The 24,654-nt window shown below is 37.1% G+C and overlaps 2 protein-coding genes across 3 annotated transcripts in view; both read right to left on the bottom strand.

The window, feature by feature from the left end:
• Nucleotides 1–10,231: 10,231 nt before the first annotated feature.
• bambia (BMP and activin membrane-bound inhibitor (Xenopus laevis) homolog a) lies at nt 10,232–14,604 on the bottom strand. The gene is made up of 3 exons (XM_051915304.1): nt 14,163–14,604; nt 11,949–12,230; nt 10,232–11,133 (listed from the first exon to the last, which is right to left on the bottom strand). The coding sequence occupies exons 1-3, from the start codon at nt 14,236–14,238 to the stop codon at nt 10,706–10,708; spliced, it is 786 nt and encodes a 261-aa protein (XP_051771264.1). The 5' UTR covers nt 14,239–14,604; the 3' UTR covers nt 10,232–10,705.
• A 5,498-nt stretch (nt 14,605–20,102) lies between these two features.
• Nucleotides 20,103–24,654, bottom strand: part of waca (WW domain containing adaptor with coiled-coil a) — a 31,631-nt gene continuing 27,079 nt past the window's right edge. Inside the window, exons 11-13 of one of the 2 annotated variants that reach the window (XM_051914532.1) lie at nt 24,131–24,374; nt 21,671–21,798; nt 20,103–21,588 (exon numbers count right to left, since the gene is read on the bottom strand). In XM_051914532.1, the coding sequence (XP_051770492.1) occupies nt 21,519–21,588; nt 21,671–21,798; nt 24,131–24,374 (442 nt within the window). In that variant the 3' untranslated portion in view covers nt 20,103–21,518. The remainder of the gene's footprint in view (nt 21,589–21,670; nt 21,799–24,130; nt 24,375–24,654) is intronic. The other variant, XM_051914533.1, reaches the window with a different exon arrangement.

Here is a 24,654-nt window from a genome sequence, read left to right as displayed (position 1 = left end):
TATGCTAATGTTTTCTTTTAGATCTACAAGCCTTGTTTAATTTTCTATGGCAAGCCAGCAAACCTTGGTTTATGAAACTGGCTCCATGAAGTCTCATTTAAAATCAAATCCAAAACACCAAACGCATCTCATAAACATGAACGTCATTAGATTTGGTTGCATGTTCAAACAGGATAGAGAGCTTAAATTTTCTTTCTCAGGAGGAACTATAAATGTGTAAGTTCAGGTGCTGGGCAGAAGAACACAGAAAAGAGCAAATACTGTTTTGCACCAGACGTACATTAACAGTAAATGTACAGTGAGTAAGAATAAAAATAGCATAGTATGAATATGGTTCCCTCTCAATAAAATGCTCCAAGTGTGGTCTGTCTGCTTCTTAAGCGCTTGTGGTCACTGTTAAGAAAGTCCTTACACTCTTTCTTCATTTCATGTAATCAGTGGTTGTTTTTCCATTAGTTGAGTGAAACTATCTGCCCTCGCTGCAGAACATTGACTAACAGTAGATGTCTAACAGCTTCAGCTTATAGCTTATTAAAGTTTGGTTTCTCTAAGTGGTGCTACAAAGCTTTGGTTGAAAAGAGAGCTCATTTCATCAGTCACTCAATATAAATGATGCCAGCTCCCTGCTGCTGAGTTCCTTGGTTTGTGTAATTGGCTAGTAAGCGTAAACCACTTACCATACTTGCGTAATAAGGCATGATAGTGAGGCATGTGAAGACACAATCTATCAAAGTGTGGCTTGATTGGAATGATAAAAGAAGGTGCAATGTGAATTTTTACATATGGCCTTAAACTGGCATTTTCTTTACTGACACATTATCAAATCAATATTATGGTCAATTAAAATGAGTCCCGGCTTTTGAGCCTGATCCCGATCTCTGTGGTCTCACTAATCTCAGGTACAGTTTATGTGTTTTATTTAATGTTAAAAGCGTCTAATATGAGTTTGAATACCATTTTGTGTGTCTTTTATAGTCGTACTGAAAGCAACAATGGACAGTTCACCTCAGATCTCCAAAATAAATGAAAGGAAACAAGAACGTTCAAACTGTCAACTCATTGTGAACAGAAAAGTGTATTCTATGACAAAAATAGTTTCAGTGGCTCAGTATGTATTTCTAATAATGTTAAAATGGTGTAATATTCATGAATTTATTACTTATACATTTCGTTGCGAGAGCCGGAAGCTTGCCAAGAGAGCCCGCCCACACGCTCCTCTGATTGGCTGTGGTTTTTGATTGACTTTATCACGTCTTATAGTCGCGACTTACATTGTGTTTCATTTGGAAGGGCTCATCCCTGTGCCCTAATCTCTTCAAAGGGTTTACCCTCCGGAATTAGAGCTTCGAAGGGATGAAGGGTGTTGGGTTAAAAAAAACCTCTTTTTTTGTAACGTACTTCTGCGTCATCTTAACGAGACAATCAAGGAGGCGCCTTCATCGCACATTTTGTATGCTGGTTGACCCCCAAAAAAACTTGTTTTGGGGGTCGATTGTGAGTAGATTGTGCAAGCTGCGCCTTTTGTTTAACGTTAGTTTATTTATTTATTTTTGGTTTATCGCACCATATTGTTTATTGTGTCTATGAATTTGAAACATTTGAATGGTCTGATAAAGGTAGCTGTAAAGTATTTTTGTTGAAGTACAATGTCGTTTTGACCATAATAATGTACCAAATCTAACTCGTATAAATATTACAGTAGTATAGAAAAATACTGTATACATTTATAGGTAAAATCGAACTCTGTACCATGGGGGCCCGAAGTGTCCATCAGTTTTACCCTTCGAAATCCTTCATTCCGAAGGGCCCTTTGAAGTGGGGCAGTTTTGAGCACTTCGGTTTGGAACGACCCTTCAATATTGCGTCCATGATTGTTTTCACTCCGCCCTTCGGAGGGTGATATATCCCGTTTGGAACGTATCGTTGGTCTGGTGTGGACAGACAAACTGCTTGTCGCTGGAATCTTATCATCCCGTTTGGTTAGGACACCGCTTTATAGCAGAAACCAAATCATCCAAAAATATTTTTAGAACAACTATTGAGAAAAAATTAACTAGTAAATACAGTATTCAGAAATGTGTTGAAAAATAATATTGTCTTTCACACTACCAGTCAAAAGTTTGGAAACATTACTATTTTTAATGTTTTTGAATGATGTCTCTTATGCTCATTAAGGCTGCATTTATTTCATTATAAATACAGAAAAAACAATAATATTGTGAAATATTATTACAATTCAAAATTATGGTTTTCTATTTTAATATACTTTAAAATATAATTTATTTCTGTGATGCAAAGCTGAATTGTCAGCATCATTACTCCAGTCTTCAGTGTCACATGATCCTTCAGAAATCATTCTAATATGCTGATTTATTATCAGTGTTGGAAACAGTTGTGCTGCTTAATATTATTTTATAACCTGTGATACTTTTTCAGGATTCTTTGATGAATAAAAAAGTTTAAAAATATCAGCATTTATTTAAAATAGAAATCTTTTGTAACAATATACACTACCGTTCAAAAGTTTGGGGTCAGTAATTATTTTTCTTTCTTTTTGTTTTGAAAGAAATTAATACTTTTATTCAGCACGGATGTGTTAAATTGATAAAAAGTGATAGTAAAGATTTATATTGTTAGAAAAGATTTATATTTTGAATAAATGCTGTTCTTTTTAACCTTTTATTCATCAATGAATCCTGAAAAAAGTATCACAGTAAAACACGCATGTATATGCACAGTCATACATACATACACACACACTGTAGGTTTTTATGTTTTATGTGGACATTCCATAGAAATAATGATTTTTATACTGTACAAACTGTGTATTAACCCCTAACCCTAAACCTACCCATCACAGGAAACTTTCTGCATTTTTACATTTTCAAAAAACATCACTTAGTATAAATTAAGCTGTTTTCCTCATGGAGACCAAAAAATGTCCCCACACTTGTAAAAAATTATTTTCATGACTTGTTTTTTCTTTTGTTAAATCAACTTAGATAATTAATGTAGTTCAGATAACATAATATTTTGAGTTTCTGATTATTAAACCAATCGCCTTGTATTAACTCAAATTTGTAATTTCAATGAACTGAAAATTTTAAGGCAACCAGGTAACTTACTTTTTCAAGTTAAACCAACAACTCTTTTTTACAGTGCACAAGAACAAGGATTTCAGATATTGCCATCTTTGTGGGGACAAGTTGTCCCCATAATGTAGGGTTTACCTGAACCAAACACACACACACACGCGCACACACACACACACACACACACACACACACACACACACACACACACACACAGGAGAAGTCTGTCTAATGTTCAGCAGACATTTGTAATGTTCCTTTCAATCACCCCAAGCCACGCAGGTCAAAATGTAGGAAAAATGAAACCTCTTCAAAAGCCCTTATACAGCAGCCTTTAAACTGTGTGTGTGTGTGTGTGTGTGTGTGTGTGTGTGTGTGTGTGTGTGTGTGTGTGTGTGTGTGTGTGTGGTTCAGGAATACCCTGTACGTTATGGGGACAAAATGTCCCCACAAAAGATGGTAATGTCCAAAAACCTTGTCCTTGTGGAGACATTTATTTTGTCCTCATGAGGAAAACAGCTTATAAATCATAGTTGTTGTTGTTGGGTTTTTGGGTTTTTTTTTTTTTTTTTTTGAAAATGTAAAAATGCAGACAGTTTTCTGTGATGAGTAGGTTTAGGGGTAGGGGATAGAATATAGAGATTTTACAGTATAAAAATCATTATGTCTATTGATAGTCCCCATAAAACATGAAAGCCCAACATGTATGTGTGTGTGTGTGGTAGGCAGAATGTGAAGCTATAAGTTTAACAGCAATAGCTGCTCGAAAAGAACTCATAAACATGTCACTAGGACCTTGACCTTGCAGTAAACAGCTCCACTCCCCATGGTACCTCTCTTTCACTCCTTCCTATTTCTTTCTATCTCACTTCCTCTGCTTTTTTCAACTTACATCACCCCGTCTGTCCCCTTCTAAACCTTTGACCCAAATTTGCCATCATAATTTTAAAAATGTTTGTGATTTTACATCATTATAATAAAGCACAACAGAGTCTGCATATCATCTTTGTTTAGTTAAATTAATTATATTATAATTTATATTGAATTATGCTAAAGCATTTAGTTGAATTACTCATTCTCTGTCAGGGCATCTGCTCCGCTCCTCTTGAGCCTGACTCTGCTTTCAAACAATCCCTGTCGTTTAACATTAGCCAGAGAACTGCCATAAAACATCTCAAAAGAATAATTACCAAGCATTTAACCCTTGTGTTTTGGACCGAAGCAGAGTGACTGTCATAATTCACTTCCCCCCGAGCAGATGATGCTCAACACGTGGTGGTGATGATGTCGTTCTCCAAAATAAACAAACATAAATTTATTTTGTCAGTCAGTTTAATGACAAGATGATATTTTCTTCTACTGCACAACCTTTGAATCACATTTGTTTTTCTATTTATTTAATATTTCACCCTGCCAATGAATTTAAAAAGTTTTTTTGTAATATTGGGTTTTTATGTAGTGTTTGAAGCTCAAATTTCAGTCTGACTAATCAAACACCTGGCGAAGGTGTTACGCTATCAATTTATTTTCAAAGAAAAGCCGAACACAATGATGAAAACGTAGTGATTTTAAGTCCTTCTCAAAAGGCATAATACTTCAGCAAATAGGTCTCTCAGAAGTGGAGCTGTTGCCAGCAGACTCATTGTCATATGGAGCGCTCTGTAACCACACCCTTTAAATAATTGCTCTGGAGGTGTGGTTACAGGTGTGGCCCTTGGCATTCTTCAGTTATCACCAGCTTGACTAAGAGATAATTGCCTTTACAACCTGTAATATACAGTCCTCGCTGAGTGTTTCGATAAGACGCACATGAAAGGTCACGTCCACGGTAACATGGGCTTTCATCTTGATCAAAACCAAGAGCTGGCACAGAATAAAATGCAGATACATACTCAGCTGCTGATTGAAGCTCTCTTTAGTTAAACCACTACATCTTATTTTACCTATTCACTACATACACACACTACCATTCAAAAGTTTGTGGTTGGTAAGATTTATTTAATGTTTTTGAAAGAAGTCTCGCCAAGGCTGCATTTAGTTGATCAAAAATACAGTCAAAATGTTAATATATTGAAACATTATTACAACTGTTTTCTATATGAATATTCCTATATTCCTGTGATGGCAAAGCTGAAAATTTTCAGCAGTCATTACTCCAGTCTTCAGGGTCACATGATCCTTCAGAAATCATTCTAATATGATGATTTGATGGTCAGGAAACATTTTATTATCAATTATTGAAAACAGTTGCTTAATATTTTTGTGGAAACTAGTGGATTTTTCAGGATTTGTTTATTTTTAAAAACCTTTATTTGAAAGAAATCTTTTGTGACAATATAAATGTCTTAACTGTTACTTTTGATCAATTTAATGTATTCTTGCTAAATCAAAGCATTTTTTATTTTTTTTTCAAAAAATAAAAACTTACTAACCCCAAATATACAAGTGGAGCTGGGGAAGGTTTCAGGTTTCAGAGAAACTCTGAAGGCGCGCTGCAAACTGCAATATCAAACACTATCCAGCTATTTAAATGTTGAGCAGAGAGCTCATTGGTTGCAGATGCGACAGGAACCAATCAGCTTGTGTCAGGTACTAAACGATCAAAGACTATAGAATAACACAAGACGCGTCACTCATATTGTTTTGAATGGGAGAAAGTGCTACATGCAACATGACGGAATAAGTCCCGCCTTCTAAATAAGAGCCAATCGCCAATTGGTAAAGTCATCGCATCACTGCAGCAGCCATTAGAAGCTCCGGTTCCTATAGAAACATTCAGACGTACGCTTCCTATAGAGATGCGCACTTAGTACTGCACATGCACATTAGCTTAATCCAGCCTGAAAAAAAAAAAACTTTTTGTCATGATTCAAGCGTTTAGAAACAAAATTTATGAGACAGTTGTTGTCAGTTGTTTCATTGGTGATTTCAATTATGAAATTTAATCGAAAGCTTGGCAAACAGCTTTGGAGAATTTGATGTTTCTCCATTCAGAGAGATAGGAGCTGCACTTGCATGCCCGAGAGGCGTTTCAAAGATGGCCGCCGAGTGAAATGACTTGTAAACGATGTAAATGTCATCAGGTTGGATTAAGGACCAATCTGATTGGTACACATATAATAAAACATATGATTGGTATAAACATAATAAATAAGAAAACAATAATACTTAAATTGTTAACAACCATACAGGGTGTGGCTCAGTCAATTTCCATGCTATTAAACTCTTAGTAAACTGTGTCAAATGTATTGAAAGTTCAAAACAAAACAAAACAAAAAAAATCCAAAAAGACCAAAAGGAAGCGCCGAGGTACATCAATGTCGGCGCTTTTCAGTGGCAGCGTAGCAAAGACAGAAGAGCGAGAGACACAGACTGCTCTTCTTTCAGTGCTGTAATCCAGGGCTCTGCACTCACAATACACACACATTATATCTCTGCAGGAGGCCTCAGGCTACGGCTGCCAAATCAGGGTGTGTGTCAGTTTAAAAAGGAGAGAAGAAAAAAGATAAGAGGCTTCTCGGGCCAGGAGCCAATTCTGTCTGTGAAATCCATTATTAGTCTCGAGCATGCACGCAACCTTTAGTGTTTTTTTTTATTTTCTTCTGACTCTTTCTACCATTCTCACCTTTGTTTTGATGATTTTCCTTCCTACCTCCCACTTCAAATTCATTAGAGGACAGTTTCAGCCTTTTTGGCAGCGATGAAATGTGTCTACATTTACGAAGACACAGAATTGCCATAATAACTCAAAAAAACATCCTGACTCGAAATCCAGATGAGATTAGATCTTTTTTTGTTCAGAAAAAAAAAAAAAAAACTAGAGAAAAGTGCTAGCTTTCCTTTACACACATAACTTGAGTAGAGATAAAATCCCATATCCATGATAGATAGACAGATAGATAGATAGATAGATAGATAGACAGACATTTGCATTATAAACAATCTTGACATTTGAGTAAATGTTTAGACATGAGAGGTAGATGGGGACATCGTTCCGGTTTGTGTTTTATGGACTTCAAAGATTGTCTCTCGGCTCTTTGAGTTGTTCAAATATTTAGGTTCCGTGTCCAGTACATAGACTCTCGTCAGAGGACTGTCACTTGAGTTTCCATGCCAACAGGTTTCTTCCAAATTCTGCCTGCATAAATAAGCATTGTGGAATGACATTTTGTGTTTGTTTGTTGGGAGTGGCCTGGTTTATTTCATTGGTTAAACTAATAAATAATCAACTGTGGTAAGGAGAAGATCTGTTGTTAATGTCAGAATTACAGACTGGGCTGGATTTTTACATTTTTATAAAGGCGAACAGTATATATGTAAAAAAAGAATATGTAAATAAATACATATGTACACACACATATAGTATGTACTATGTGTACATTTACACAATGTACGTTTGACTGATGTGCCGGATGTAATCTAATGAATTCGAGACCTGGATTGGCTAATCACACACACATCACAGACAGACTGTTAATAATAATGGCCCTTGAGGCCACAGAATAGTTTAAATTTAAAAATTTGAATATTATCTATCTAAAGGAACTATGTCCAGAGGCTACATGGGGAGGGGGCTCAATAAAGCTGCACTCCTGAATAGGAGGACAGCAATGGCAGCTTGAAGTCAATTCAAAACAAATTAAGCTTGTAAAGGAGGCTCAGCCGGTGCCCTTGTTAAATTTGCATGTCAATACAAACGGCCTTGCTGACTACTGCCACGGCAATGAGTGATGCAAACACACCTCATGCTGCTTTTATATAGACCAGTGAGGAACTCTGACGTGTTTTTATTTTATTTTACAAAACGCATTGCAGCATCTCATTCAAAACTCTCTCTATTCATTGATTGTTCATTTAATAAAATGTAAATGTAAAAATATTATACCAGAGTGGCCTGTTAACTGCAACTACTGACCATAAAAAAGTGAACAAAATTTAAAAAAAAAAATAGGGAGGGGGGACTCTTAAGTTGGGGTCAAAAAGTGAATAAAACTTATTCGGAGACACATTTGATTAAAGCACATTTAGTCTCTGAAGCAGATGATTGGCCAAAGTGAAGCTGAGAACACAATGAGATCATTAGCTCGTCCAAACTCTCAGGCTTTTGTTATCATTAACCGAGCGCTAATAGTCCAGGGGGAGGCTAAACTCACTAATGCTAGCGCCTGTTAAGTGGACCGCCAGCTAATGGCGTCTTCCTGGGGTCCTGACATACAGCAAGGTCAGCTGAGACACATGGAAGAGAGAGAGAGAAAGAGGGAGGGCAGGCGTGAGAGGAAGCTGCAGACAGGACAACACACTTTAGTCAGGGACAGAGTAATACTGGAAACATTTCAATGAAGAAAGAAGTTCAAGGTATTATATAATCATGTTTTTATAGGGGTTTTTGAAATGGCATTTTTTGATTCAACTTGTAAATACATTACTATAGATGTCTATAACAACATAACTTTCTGTAAAGCTGTTTAGAAACATTGGTATAGTGAAAAACACTATACAAATAAACTATACTTTTTTAAACATTTTAAATTCTTAAATTTAAAAATCTTTAATTCTTAAATCTTAAAATCTTCAAAATCAAGTTCTGATGTTCATCTGATCATTTTTAACACACATTTGGAGCTATTCACATACAGTGGCCTAAAAAGTATTTTTTAAGTACTTTTGGAAAGTGTAAATGTAAAATAAATAACATATAAAAAATGTATGAAACTCATTGCATGAAATAAAATATCAAAGAGTCATCTACAAACAAATGATGCTAGAGCTTTTCTCAGAACTAACTTTACTTTCTAAACCAATTTTGCAGTGACTTTTAACAGTTTTTATTTTATTTTATTTTTTATTAATGTATGAACCCAGCTAAAAGGGTGTTAGCATAAAAACATTACATATACATTGTTAATGGAACTTTTTTCCTGAAACATATTAGTTAGAAGTTAATTTAACGTTTTTTTAAATGTTACTACCTGTTTCAGAATGTTCAGAGAACATACAAAAGTAACATTCCCATAATGTTCACAAAAAAAATGTTCCCTTAACGTTCATATAACCCAGAAAAAACATTTTTAAAACATTTAAGAAACTGTTTTTTTTTTTTTTTTTAATGTTCACAGAACATTAAGTAATAACATTTTCATACCTTAAGGCTTAATGGGAACGGGAACACTCTTAGAACATAATGTTTTGTTAGCTGGGAAGTTCACACAGGTGTCATTCATCACATTAACTATGTACATGTTACAACCAGAAAGTGTCTTAGTTTTAACCACTATATAAATTGTTTTATTTAAAAACTTACAAACTTCTTTTTGCAAAATATTTGGCTTGAAAAGTATGCTTGTAAAAGATGTGTTCAATAGTTTCTAATCTAATGCACTCATTTTAAAGACATTTTAAGTGTACTTTATATTTTTTTCCTTAATTTAAAATGCTTTTTTTGTGGCCACTGTATATAAACCTAATCCTTTTTTGCCCTTCACAAAAGTATTTTATGAAATAAAGTGCTTTTATAATATTTTTAGTATGTTATTTGCTCCTTTTCCATCTCAAGGAGTTGATTTCACCAACAATACATTGAAAAAGAGGGGCAGCTGTCACGTGGAGTCTCTGCCGTACACATCTACTGCAATGAACTTTATCACAGAGGAATGTTAGCAATTGCTGCTTAAGGACATTTAGTGTGTGAAGCTGCAATCATGTTTTCAAAGTAGGTCAAAAAAAGTTTCACAGTTCTCAAATCTGCCCGTGATTTGTGGATTGTAAAGTCAAGCCAGAGTGCATACAAGGGAATTACTGTGTTCAGCGAGTGCAGGCGAAGGACTCTGAACTCACAGCTTACCGACATTCCCTCACTTACTAAATAAATACTCGCTCTACCTCCAGTATTAATCCCAAGAGAGCAGCTGAGAAAGCCAGAGAGATGTAATGTGTCCCTTTTGGAGGGGTTTCAGAGATGACGCAGTCAGATGAAGGGCACTACTTTAGAACAAGGCCTCTGTGTCAGTTTCCCTGCTACTGACTGACCTTCATCACTCAAACACACACACACACACACACACACACACAGTTGAATACAGCTAAAAAACACAACTACACAAATCTGTTTGATTAATGAAATCATAAGCAGAGGCGCGTGATTTGTTACAGTCAAGATTGGATCCTTTATTCATACAATTTGACTACAACAAACCATATTTGTACCCTGGTATCAGTGTAAAATTCTTCAAAAAAAAAAAGCCGCTTCGAATGCAACTTTCCAACCATCCCATAGTCATCTTGTCCGTTTTATACAAATGTGCAAAATAAGACCGTCTTTACGAATCCTTCAGTCTTCAGTGTCATTCCAGGATCCACAGGACACGGCTTGGCGGGTAAAGGGGCGGGGTTTGCAGTCCTTAGCCCCGCCCACTTTCATATTCACCACAACCCCACAGTGACCGGCCATTCTAATTCAAGTAAAGTGCTCTTTTGAGAAAACACAAAAATTTGCGTCCTTGAAATTTCTTCGCTCTCTATGGAGACAATAAAATAACGCACCAAGCGGGACGATAATAAAATTACGACAGCAAACTACACAGTTACCCTTTTGTGCCCGAACGAGTTCCGAGTAGTCATACGAACTCCAGCTTGCCGTGCCCCGAGTACATCCCCCAGTGCACCAGAGATAGTAAGCGTTCGCCTCCACTTCCTCCTCCCGCGCACAACTCCGTCTGCCGCAGTTTATCACAGCCCAGACAGCAGTTCTCATGTCCTGTTACCGGCACCATGCACTCCAAGTCCAACTTGGCCACGTGGCCTTTCTTGGCATGGTGGTGTCCATGAAAACTGTAATGCAGGCGAGACAGCATCTGTTGGCGCTGGGCCTGTAGACGCTTGTTTTCACTACGGAGCATTCGCAACGCCAGCATAATCAGCAGAACCAGGATAAGGCCACCCGCGATGGGAACCGCTATCACTGCCGCCCGGAACCACACCTCTTTAGCGGACGTTAACTCTTGTACTCTTGTGATCAGGTTCTGATTGGAGCTGTGGTATCGGTCTAGACAGAGAGAAAGCATAGTGAGATATGGAGATTGCATTGGAAATAACAAAACAGCATGAGATTTAATGCTAACGTGTTACGTTTATACTTGTTCCACTCTCTCTTTAATATCTCGGTGCACCTTTTTCATTAAACGGGATTATATTTATGTGATTCGAGCCGTCTGTCAAAGGACGCTGTGGGAAGCACATTCCAGCACAGTGGGAATGTTTCATGATCCACGTGCAATAAAAAGTATGTGATCTGAATCCAAGTGCTGAAAGGTAAACTGCCAGCTACCCGCAAACTCACGCTGCACTGGAAACCATTAAATATCAGGAGCCATGAGAACAGTAAAAGTCAATGTGTGTGCACATATATTTCTGATACTAAAGTGTCTGTCACAAGGGTCCATGTTTGTACAGGATTGACGTCAGACATCAGTAAAGATAATAGCCTACTTCGATTAGATAAAAAAACAACTATCTACTCATAAGGGAATCACTGTGTCCTATTCAATGCCAGACATTCTATACCAAGGCAGGAAAACTTCACCCAGAAATTAAAATTCTTTCATCATTTATTCACCCTCATGTCATTCCAAACCTGTATGACTTTTTTCTTTCTTCTGTGGAATATAAGATTTCATTGTATGGAAAATATCTCAAAAATATCTTTTATGCTCCACAGAAGAAAGAAAGTCATGCAGTTTTGAAACGATATGAGGATGAGAATTTTTATTTTTGGGTGATCTATTCCTTTAAAATGTGAAACAAACATATGATACAATCCACTCAGATGGCTTTCGTTTCTTGCACATTTGTGTATCTCACCTGTTGAGTCACCTCGAGGGTGCGTAAGGTCATGCAGACCCCTGTAGTTACACATATCATCATGGCAACACTCTACGGGAGAAGAGCTTCCGCCGGAAACATCCATGTTTTTGCTGGAGCACACATCCGCGGAGTTTAAAAGCGAATCTACGCAGCCGTGCGTTAGAGGTGAGTTTGTGTTAAGTGGGTCCAGGACCTTAGTGAAGCATGCGTTGAGCTCAGATTTACACATGTATCCAGTGGCAACGCAGTGCGGTGCGTCACAGTAGCACCTGATCTCTCCTGCAAAACAGAGAAGTTGTGTCAGTTAAAATTTTGAAAAGAAAACTGATCATCATCTGTGATAACAGATAACACTGGAATTAAATTCACCATCTTGGATGTATTAAATCATAAAACATTTATATTATGTATATAAAAAAATATAAAACTGCCCAGATGTGTTTCCAGGAAACTGAACTTTCCAAAGAATCTTGACAAATTTGCCCGGTACAGCGTGGGAATGCTGAAATTCCCATCACATCCATTCCAACAGAAATTGAGCATTTTACTAGGAAATTAAACTGTGCAGTTTTTCTAACATTACTGAGATGCTGAAACTGGTTAACTTTATTACCAGGAAGGCGTTCTTCATTTCACCAAATAGGATGTGAGGGAAAATAAGCAACTAAAGCTAAACTACTCAGATCTTTTGCCAGAAAAGCCCAACAAGAGACAGGGTTAACACAGTGCTGTGACTAAGTGTTTTTGTATCAGAACACTAATATATGGCAATTCTGTTCAACGCTGTAACTGTGTCATGGCTTTTTATGCAAGGGATCCTTTTAGTCTGTCTTATAAAACAGGAACCGTGTAGCTTATAATTAGTGGTTTGTTTGCCAAAGTCAATTTCTTTCAACCCAAATGGAAACTCGTAAAGGGGGGTGAGAGAAGGACTCCTTTTTCAGTTAGCACGCAAGCTCACTTGTGGTCAAACCTGGCACCGAGTCGGAGGGTAACTTTTAAAGGGACAGTTCACCGAAAAATGAAAATTATCTAATTTTTTCACACTCGTGTTGTTTCACACCTGTATGACTTTCTTTCTTATGTAGAACACAAAAGGAGATGTTAAGAACTGACAGTCGCGGCTACCATTCACTTTTGTTGCATCTTTTTTCAAAACAATGAATGTGAATGGTGACTGGGACTGTCATGCTGTTTAACATCTAAATTTGTAATACAGATTTGGAGCGACATGTGGAGGAATTAATAATTCCTTTAAGGTTCTCTCAGAGGAATTGTGGTAAAAATGTTAATAGCGTTTGTTAACATTGTTAACATTTCGCGCTTGTATATTATTTACGGTTAAAATATACGCTGTTTCCGTAAGTGGTCAGTCAGTCCGTACTTTTTACCTACCGCCGAACTAGCACTGCGCGTGGATGTGAAACAAAACACTAAACACACACCACGACACGAACACAAATAAACACGGCCTTTGTGTTGTTGTAAGCTGCTTGTGTACACTGTCCGAGGCTGGAGTTACATGTCATCTCATTAGTTTGAGAAATCACTTCTTATCTTCTTATCAGTTAGGCTAAATGGGTTTATTACTTATTTTGTGACTGGTTGTTGTGCTTATCCAATAATGAATAAAAATGAAGTATATGTTCTTGGTAACGTTAACTGTTGAAAATCAATATTAAGCAAAGGCTCTGAAAATGACATAGCTGTGTTTTGGAACATTATAGCTGGTCTAAAGTTGGCAATATTATACCACTTTAGACCAGCAACAAAATAAGATGGTTTTGGAACATGTTGACCAGTCTTCAGCAGCTAGAAACATTTTAAACGGCATATCCAACATGCTTTAGAGACCACATTCTTCTTCTTTTTCTACTAAGACTATCAATATCGACTCGCCCATATATTCGAAAATGGACGACCAAAGCAAAATGCAAGTTGTAAAGACAGTGAATGCAGTTATAAGAGTTAAATTTAATATTTATGAGATTAATTTTAACTTATAGTATTAAAGCCACGCGTTGAGACGTCAATTTTTTTCTTCGGCAAACAAGGCCATTAGCCGACACACAAGTGTTGAGAAATGCAGCTATATATATAAATATTTTGAAGGGCTTTTTTGTGTTTGAGCGCTGCAGTTTTACATGCTCTTAAAATTAGTTTTAGTAGTCTCGTGCGCTTCTAGAAACGACTATATAATCTCAATGTTACCTTTCGTGAGAAGAACAGCCATGGCACAAAGTTCCAACTGAAACCAAAGAGAAACAAGGCTGGAATGACGATCCATTTACAACTGCTTTTCCTTGTCTTGATACCCTGTGGCAAGACCCTCCAAATGGTTTGAGGACTTGTTACATATGTCCTACATTGATTTCTGCATTCCAAGGGATCTGGGATCTACGCTGTATCCAAAAACAAACGGGCACAGAAAGCCTGTGTCTTGTTCCATCAGAGACCAATGCCGAACTGCTGAGATCCGAACTACCGCAAGTGCAGAAACATTCCTTGTGCGTATGTAACCAAACCAATCCGTCCTGCGTAAGAAAACCGAATATATACGCAAAAACTAATAATAAAAAGAAGGACCCAAAAGAAATGAGACATGGACAACTATCCTCGATCACGGAGCAGCGGATCACTGGTCGGAGAAATTTCACTGGATCAGTTTTGGGGCTCCGTGTAGCCACTCCCACTGGTACGCTCATTGGTCGAACACGTTGGTTCATTTGCATACACCGTCCTATTGGCATTGGTATTGGTTCACACAGCGGTCATACAATTTGTCTTACCGCCTACAGATGCTGAGACAGAATCGCATGATGAGGCAGGTAGCAAGGAGAAAAAATCATAATAACATAATGGTTATTAAAATGAAAGCTGGTGTGGCATATTACAAGATAGAAACCTAATATATAGTATCATCAAGACTTCAAGACCCTATCAAAACCATTAAAATCTTAATGTTTGTCCCTGAGGGTAGTATTAATATGGATTTTTTTGAGAAACGCATTAAAGTCAGAACTTTGTTTCAGTGCTTTGTCAGCCATTTGACAGTGTTTCCCAGACTGCTGGAGGTGGAAACTGCAGGTCTGCACTGGAGAGTGGATGTAGGCGGGTCGGTTAGAGAAATTAGCAATCCAAAGAGGCACATGGCGCCAGCGAGACGACACAGACAGACAGTGACACTCAATTACCCCCCAGACAATCCCATGCAAAACACACAGAGCACAACGATCGATATCTCAACTGCCCTACCCGCCCTAATGTGTTGAGCACTTTGGTCAGGGCATGTGCTTCCCAATTGAAGGCATTTTGGGCAACCTTGAACCATAAATAAACGAATAAATGCTCTACAAATGTAACCAAGTCTAGCTGCAGTAGGTTATTTATGAAAATATTCAGACCCACCCATCAAACAGTAGCCTACTACGATGTGTTTTAATTTTATAATAAAACAAAATTAGAATAGTAAAGCATGTTTTGGTAAAACGTTTAGGCTAATATGTCGTTGGTTTGAAAAAATCCGCCGGAAAAGCTGTGGGGTTGTTTATTTACCTCATTTGTGAATTTAACTTTTATTTGTTAATGTAGTCTATGTATGTATTATGCCGGGTTGTGGGGCGGGATAAAAACTGAAAATGTCAAACATACAGCTGCAAAAAAAAGTCCTCCAAAGTTATACAGTAAAAAAAATGGTAACTTGCAATTGTTAGACTACTTTAATGAGCTATACGTGATTTAGCGCATAAACTTTGATGTCACAATATTTTTTGGAACATAAACTTTTTTTTAATTTTTTTTTTACTTTAAATAGGCTACAACCCTACGTTTATGAATTGTAATCTTTCTATCATATTCATAACAGCATTCACTTTAGAAATCGCCAGATCCCTGGGATGATGTATAATATGCTTTTATCTTATTATGAATTTATTAAGGCAAGTTTAACGGATAGCCTACAACAGGCTAGTAAACCAAATCAAAACACGGTTTGTTTTGACTAAACTTAAAAAATAAAATAAAAAATGCCTTGATTGTGTGGGGAATTTGCAGATACTATATGGTTTATTATAGCTTGGAGGTAGTGACGGACGGCAGTGCACAGGAGATAGGGAAGTGTTTGATGATGAGAGACAGACTGGGAGACGCTCACATCTGATAGACGGCCATCGATTCAGTGTCAAAGGCTAAAGACAAGCGATTCCGCTTCAGGGGACACATTCAGAGACCTACAGAAATTACCGGATTGACAGCAATTATCCTAATTGTTGGTAATTTCACAGAGGCGCCAGTTCAAAACCAGTCCTCCCTTCAAATGGTGAGATTCACACCTCCACAGACTAATCCAAGCGTCTGTGAAACTGCCCTGGAACATCACTACTGATACTTGTAATGCCACAGTGAGATGTTTTGGGGGAAAAAAGGTTACATTTTATTTGCAGTCATTCTTAATTCGACCCACCTCAGCTAATTCAGCATATTAACTTTAATGTTAAGTAGTTTGACTATGAATAATGAATAATGCAGTCGCCTATATTTTAGTAATCAACTCTAAAGAACAGTCTAGTCTTACTAATTATGAGGAATCACAAGATAATGAGGAATACAGTAATCAAGGCTTTCATTATTCAGTTTAAATGTTCTCAAGCACATTACAATAATTTACCAAATAACATGTTTTTCGTAGGCTAATAGGTAGTTTAAGTTGGGCACCAACCTTTTTAGAGACTGTGAAATAGGTCTTTTTCTTTCTTTCTTTCTTTTTAGATAAACAAGTCCAAATTCATGTCAAAAAAATTAGAATATCCGTTAATTAACATTTCAAACAACTACGTTAGACGATTTGCACAGTCTTTTAGTTTGAATGATCAGGTGCTGCCCTCTGGTGTCCATGAGTGAAAATGTCAAACTCGGGTTTTTTTCGCCATGTCCTCGTTCAGGTTCTAGTTCGATCAAAATGCAACCATTTACCAAACATTATTAGTAGGCTACGAAGAGGAGTAGAGAATAAACTGTACTGACATATACAGTAATTGGGTGATTTATGCACATGATAAAAAAGGTCATGTAGGGTGAATACAGAGAACACTTTATGCTAATTTGAGTTGATAAAATCGGATAGAAATGGCTCAAACCTTCAAATTATATCATTTTAGATAGCTCTGCACCAGGGGTTTTCAATTGTTTGATGCCACAGACCCCTAAATATGACAATCCTTGTTTTCCCATCCTAAAATTTAAAGATAGGCATCTATCTTTTATAAACACTCAATTTACACATATTTTTGTACTCACTAGGCTATGTTAAAGGTATTATTTGATTTTAATCTAATTTTTATTAATCAAATGATTGATAACACAACCACATCAATCACTATTTTTTTATTCATTTTTAAAAACATTTTATTATTTTTAGTTTTTCTCTAGACCTTTCCACAGACGCTTGTCGCTCCCTTGCAGACCCCAGTTTGGAAACCCCTGATCTACATTATTCCACTAAAAAGAAGGATATTACATACAAATGCTTACTCAAATATAAATATCTGAAATAAATGCTTTATTTTTGTTGTTGTTATAGTAAATAGGTCAGAATACCAGTAGATGGCAAACTATGGTAAAATCAGATTATCGTAAGACTTTCACCAACCTTGTCTCATGCTTTAATAAAGAGTTTATATATGCTGAAACCATTGAGCATTTGATGTTGAGTTACTCAGCATGCCAGCATAACCTACTCTTCACATCTCAAGACCTCAAGCTGAGGCACATCTGAGTCCTATAGGGATCAGGCTCACCGTTACCCGTTTCTCTCGGCTTTGAACTTCTCTTAAATGATGGGACACGTCATGCTGCTGATGTGCTATTAGTCGAGAGGCATTTAGCTAAAGTTCATGGTTGTGTTCCAACACATATCTCTTTGTGTCATCAGTATGACATTTATATTTGGTGTATTTTCCTATTGTACAGGATAATCTACAGTTTTTATTCCACAGATGGACCTTGTGTTGGAATATCTGGACAGACTGATGAAACATGGAACAGGTCTGTCTAGATCTAACATGATGCAAACTTTAAAATGGAAAACCTAAGAAATCGGTCTTGTTTAGAGTCACATCAGTAAAACAAAAAGCTAGCAAATATTTACAGATCTGTAGGAAACAACATCGGCTCCTGGTGGACATAAACACACCTTCTTAGAAACATTTTTAAAATGCACCTATTAGTGTTAGAACACACCAAGACGACATTTATTTTATGGACCATAACCAATAAATAGCCTGTATTAAAATCTATATGGTTACATTTAGATAAATTCATAAATTAAATTCATGCATGATAAACACAAGTGAATCTAAGCATCCCATTATAGACAGTATAAAAACGTATTTCTGTATTTTATATTATAATACATTTTTATATACGATTATAGAATTTATCAATGCTTTGAATTGGCTTTTATTTTGTCATTTTAGTTCAAGTTTTAGTATTTTTGTGTGCTTTTGTCATTATTAGTTTGCTTTTTTGTAATATTTATATTTATATTTATATTTAGCTTTAACTTATTTCTATTTTAGTTTTAGCCATTTAAAGGGATAGTTCACCCAAAAATGAAAATTCTGTCATTTACTCACCCTCAAGTAGTTCCAAACCTGTATACATTTTTTGTTCTGCTGAACAAAGGAAAATATTTTGTAACCAGGCCACTTTGGGGCACCACTGACTTCCATAGTAGGAAAAAAAAAAAAAAAAAAATACTATGGAAGTCAATGGTGCCCCAGAACTGTTCAGTTTCCCACATTCTTCAAAATATCTTCATTTGTGTTCAACAGAACAAAGAAATTTATACAGGTTTGGAACAACCAGAGGGTGCGTAAATGATGGCAATTTTCATTTTTGGGTGAACTATCCCTTTAAGTACTCTAACTTAAAAGATTAGTTCACTTTTGAATGAAAATTTCCTGATAATTTACTCACCCCTATGTCATCCAAGATGTTCATGTCTTTCTTTCTTCAGTCGAAAAGAAATGAAGGTTTTTGATGAAAACATTCCAGGATTATTCTCCTTATAGTGGACTTCAATGGACTCCACTGTTGAAGGTCAAAATTACAGTTTCAGTGCAGCTTCAAAGGGCTTTAAACGATACCAGACGAGGAATAAGGGTCTTATCTAGCGAAACGATCGGTCATTTTCTGAAAAATTCAAATGTATATGCTTTATAAACACACACGATCGCGAGTGCTTTCGCCTTCCGTATTCTTCAAAAAGCTTACGCTGTATGTCCTACGCCTTTCCTATTCTACTTACGGAAAAACGGAACTGGCGCCGCGTTCGTTCCGTAAGTTGAATAGGGAAGGCGTAGGACATACAGCGTAAGCTTTTTGAAGAATACGGAAGACGGAAGCACTCGCGATCGTGTGTGTTTATAAAGCATATACATTTGAAATTTTTAGTAAATGACCGATCGTTTCGCTAGATAAGACCCTTATTCCTCGTCTGGTATCGTTTAAAGCCCTTTGAAGCTGCACTGAAACTGTAATTTTGAGCTTCAACAGTGGAGTCCATTGAAGTCCACTATATGTAGAATAATCCTGGAATGTTTTCATCAAAAAACTTAATTTCTTTTTCGACCGAAGACAGACAGACATGAACTTCTTGGATGACATGGGGGTGAGTAAATTATCAGGAAAATTTTATTTCAAAGTGGACTAATCCTTTAACCTTATTTCAATGAACTGCCAAGGCAAACTTTTTTTTTTTAATCTATATTGGTTTTATTTCAGCTTTAAATTACCGAATAGTTTTAGTTAACAATAACACTTGAACAATAAATATTAATTTTGAGATTTACTAAAGATTTAAGTGTAAAAATATTGCTTTTAAACATTAACTTTTAATGAGTGGTAGATGAGGGCAAAGATAATCAAAGTGAAAAAACAAGGGAAAAGGGCATGATTAATTAAATATCCAAAATCATCTAAAAATATCAGCTGATACCCAATCTGGTACTGATACACCATCCCTATTTAAATTGATACGTACCTTAATGTCCTCCAAACTGAAAACTTTCAAGCTTATTCAAGTCTAATTTAAATTTATTAAACTTAACATGGAAGAAACTAAGGCATACTGACAAAAAAAGCACAACAAAATTTTAGTTTAGCATGTTTATTACAATACATACATTTCACATTTGACCTTCCGACCCCAGGTGACCCTGCCCTGACCCTGGTATAACAGGGTTGGTGATGTCCAGTCCTTGGCTGACCCTCAGTTTCCTGTTTTCCAGTAGCACTTTTTCCCCCCATTCCATCCAATCAGGGTGCAAAGGAAAATGTGTGGTAATAATTTATGAATACAACATATCTGATAGACTAGTAATCACTGCAACTTTAATAAAACTTTAACTTCATTATTACTTAGCAACTGTACATAGGAATGAACTCTGGTTTTAAACGCAAGTCGCCACGGGCAGCTCGCGTTCATTTTTTTCCTTTTTCTTTTTTTAAAGTACAGTTTTTTTTTGTTTGTTTTTTTTTTTTAAACAAAACAAGGGTACAGAAAAGAAATAAAAAGAAAAAAAAATAACCTGGAAAGATTAAGAGAAAAGAAAAGGGATTCTGGGTGACAACCAGTCTTCATCTCCTGCCAAGGGAGGTGAGGGAGGGGAACGACATGGGTTGAGCTGCAGGAATGATTCTCTTTTCCTCTTTTCGTTCTTGCTCACATTCACTCCATCACGTAAGCAGGCACTGGTGTTGACCATGGGCATATCGCTGGGCCATTAGGGGCAGGTAGGAGACCACTGAACCATTGTGGACAAACATGATGTAAACCCCCTCAAAAGGCATGGGGTGAGGGAATGAAACCATTATAGTGCAACCAGAGAAAGAAATAAACTAACCAAATAACCATGTAGCATTACTACCATTTTTCATATGTAGCGAGAGAAAAATGAACTGGTGGATACGTGTGCAGAGTCGTAAGAAGACAAAAAGTGTGTGCGTAATCGTCCTCGTTAAATGTCCCGGTCGACTAGTCCACCTTTTCCATGCAGGTCTGGTACATGCTCAAGGCAAATGGTTCCCCGATCGTATAACTGAAGAGCATTTGTTTTCATTTTGTTTTGTTTTTTTAATCATGTCATTTAAAAATCTGCAGTCAAGAGTTCTACATATGGTGACAATGAGGGCACTTGAGATCCCAGTCTGCCTCGGTGCGGATTAGTTTAACGTTTGGATGTCAAAAGCTTTGATAGGCATGGCTTCCCATGGTTTCATCTACAAAATATATTTACAACATGGAAATAACATCTACAAATAATCTACATGTACAGGGACGGGGCGAGGGCAGCTCCTCTGAAAACCTCTCCGCGCCCCTCCCCCCTCCCACCCTCCGTCCAAGCAAGACCTCGCTGCAGTTTGTTTAATGTAAGACTGGGCCCAGAGCAGAACGCGACAGAACTTTGGTTCTCCAGGGTTCCGCGCGCATGAAATGGGTTTTGCCCACTCATTCACCTACCCCCTCTCTCCTCCTGTTTCAAGACCACATCGCAAACCCAGAGTTCCTCAAACCATGAAGGAATTTTGATTCTTCAACTTTTCAAGTTCTTTAATTTGTTGTCTCAAAAACAGTATCCTGTCGAGAAAGAGAGCCAAGTTAGTACATTTGCGCAATAATGGGAGTCACATGCAATGCTATACAAGAAAGAGAAACGCACCTCTGCTCGCGCAACGTGGCCTGGATCTCGCACACTCGCACCAGTGAGCGCAGGTTCTTCAGCTCTGTGCAGTTCTCTGACATGTAGATGCTGCCCATGGTGTGAGCCTCTTCACGTAACCGCGAGGCCTGGATAAGAGAGTCGCATGTGAATTGTTAGCAATGCAACAAAAATATCAATACTTTTGGATCAAGACAGGTGCCTGTCGATGTTTTGTTTGTTCCCAATACTTCATGGCTCAGATGTATTACCACCACTCAAAAATTTGAGGTTGGGAAGATATTTTTAAGGTTTTGGAGAGAAGCCTCTAATGCTCGCCAATGCTTATTTGATGAAAATTACAGTAAAAATAGTAATATTGTGAACTATTACAATTTAAAGCCGTTTTCTATTTGAATATATTTTAAAACGTAATTTATTACCATGATGGCAAAGCTGAATTTTCAGCATCATTACTCCAGTCTTCAGTGTCACACGATCCTTCAGAAATCATTCTAATGTGCTGATTTGCTGCTCAAGAACATTTATTATCAATGTTAAAAACAGTTGTGCTGCTTAATATTTTTGTGGAAACGTGATGTTTTTTTTTAATATTCTTTGCTGAATAGAAAGTTTAAAAAACAGCATTTATTTAAATAAGATATCTTTTGTAAAAATTATAACTTTTGATCAATTTAATTAATGCATTTAACTAGGGCTGCAACTAAAGATTATTTTGATCATCAAATAATATGTAGATTACTTTTTCAATTAATCAGATGAATAAAAAAATTATACGATAAAAAATTTTAAAAAATTAATTTGAATCCATTATTTTAAACAATGTAATTCCACATCCTGCCCAGTGCTGTCCTCCAAACAATGTGTAATATAAAGCCTATGAAAACAAATATAGTGAATGTATCCATGTAGGCTATGCTGTACATTATAAGCAAAAAAGGGTTAAAATACAAACATTACATTCTAAACCTAAAAACAACTGATTGCTTACCATTTTAAAGCAGAAATTAAAATGACTAAATTAAAAATGATCAACAAAAACAAAAGCACAAAATGTTACCTTGCACGAGAAACACACACATTCAGTGAAAAGTAATTATATTACATTAAAGATGGGGTAAGTAATTTTTCAAAAACACTGTTTGGAAGTTAGTCGGGCCGACACCAACAACAAACATATAACCAATCTGACGATGGAGGAGACAGAACAATCAAGAGGGAGATTTGAAGAAAAACAGAGAGATGCAGAAAGAGAGATGAGAGACAATACAAAAGAGCTCAAAAGAATATCACTGGAATGAACGTTTATGACTGGGCAAGCGCTTTAGGAATCGCGTTAGCATTAGAAAAGCTTTCCAGCGCTGGAAAGAGCTACTTTGATTCCGCTTCTCATGTGAGTAACACTGGGTTTGAGTGTCATGATTGTCTGGAGCTGCAGTGCTGTTGGCGACTAACAACAAACTCGTCCAAACTTGTATTTACTCTTGTGTACTGTACGTTCACTTTTTGTGCTTCCTTGTCGTTCGTTCATTATCTGCACTTTATTTATTGTGAAGCATTATTTTGTTGCACGTCAGCTGTGATAAACAGACATCCGCTCTCGCACTGCGTATGTAACAGTGGCCAGCTAGTGTTGAGTTGTGGAGGTAAACCACCGCACACTGACGGCTGCTAGGGAATGCAGTGTTTGGCGTTATTGTTAGTGCACTTGCCTTCCAGCAGCAATCGGGCTGGGGTTTGAGACCGACTCGGAGCAAGGTGGATAGGAATGGAGGGTGAGTTTTGGAGGGCTGGGTTTGTTTGGGTTGATTTCAAATAACAACAATGACCAACAGCGTTTTTGAAAAATGGCTAACCCCAACTTTAAGGGGCTGTACTAACAATACTGCCTTTACTGTTACTGCTTTCATAAATATGATTACTTGTGTTACATATAGAATTTTAAAACTTCACTTAATTTCTAACTAAAAATATTTTAGCAAAATTGTGCTCCTGTTCTACTGCGCTATGTCTGTTTGACGTTTTCTGACAAGTGTTAATATGCAAAATGGAAATACTCGCAGGACATTCTAACATTTACAGATAAGGATATAACCATAAAATATAAGTTATGCACTGAGGAAAACACGTGTCAGAGGCAAACGCTTATTTTTTTTTTGAAGCGCTTATAAATATGAAGCATTCTCATGTTTTGGACAACTTGGATCATGTACCTTTCCTGCAGCAGCTCACTTTGTGTCCTCAGTCCTAATCGATAAATTTGTTGATTATTTTCATTGTTGATAATAATCAATTTTATCTATTAGTTGTTGCAGCCCTACATTTGACACATACAATAAAACTTTTGGAATGGTCATGCACGTAGTCAGGAAATCCAAATCTCAAATGAAGGTTTAGTTGAAATGTTTTCTGATGGCCTGCCAATATCAGAACTCCTCTAACTGATTTACGTTCCCATACCTGTTTCTCCACGTGCTCCGCGGGCCACCCCTGCACATGTTTGATGAGGTTCTCATTGAAGTGCGCGGCCAGCGTGGGTGTGAAGGAACATGTTGCTCTGCCTGGGGCTGTGCCAGCAGATACTGAACCCGGGGGCATCGCTCCGCTGACTACACCTGGTCCTTGACCACCACCGCCACCGCCATTATTACTGCTGCTGTTACTGCCCATGTGGTTCGAAGCTGGAGATGGACTTCTCTGACTGCTGCAAATCACAAACAGTGGTTGGGTCAATGTCTTTCTAAATTTTTTTGAAAAAGCAAAACTACTTTGTCTGCACCTGGTCTTTACAAAAACATTAATTTAATGTGATACTAGAACACCAAAAGCAGCATTACCACAAACAGCCAGAAGATGGCAGTCAACCACCACAAAACAAGCCACTTTAAACAACAAATATGGCTGCTGAGGCCTGCAGTGGGCAGTAAATACCCATAAGCCTTCAATAAACTTCAACAAAGTTCTGATGAATCTGTTTAATCACT

This window comes from Ctenopharyngodon idella, chromosome 12, assembly GCF_019924925.1.
Source record: "Ctenopharyngodon idella isolate HZGC_01 chromosome 12, HZGC01, whole genome shotgun sequence".
Lineage (NCBI taxonomy): Eukaryota > Metazoa > Chordata > Actinopteri > Cypriniformes > Xenocyprididae > Ctenopharyngodon > Ctenopharyngodon idella.
The sequence above is the reverse complement of the archived record's forward strand: the minus strand, read 5'-3'. Positions and strand labels throughout refer to the sequence as shown.

What these genes read in the sequence shown, in the direction of transcription:
- bambia (XM_051915304.1), bottom strand. Translation starts at nt 14,238, where the DNA reads ATGGATCGTCATTCCAGCCTTGTTTCTCTTTGGTTTCAGTTGGAACTT. An exon ending in GGCTGTTCTTCTCACGAAAG is followed by an intron (nt 12,231 to 14,162) that starts GTAACATTGAGA and finishes TCTGTTTTGCAG; the next exon opens with GAGAGATCAGGTGCTACTGT. An exon ending in CCCTCGAGGTGACTCAACAG is followed by an intron (nt 11,134 to 11,948) that starts GTGAGATACACA and finishes CTCTCTGTCTAG; the next exon opens with ACCGATACCACAGCTCCAAT.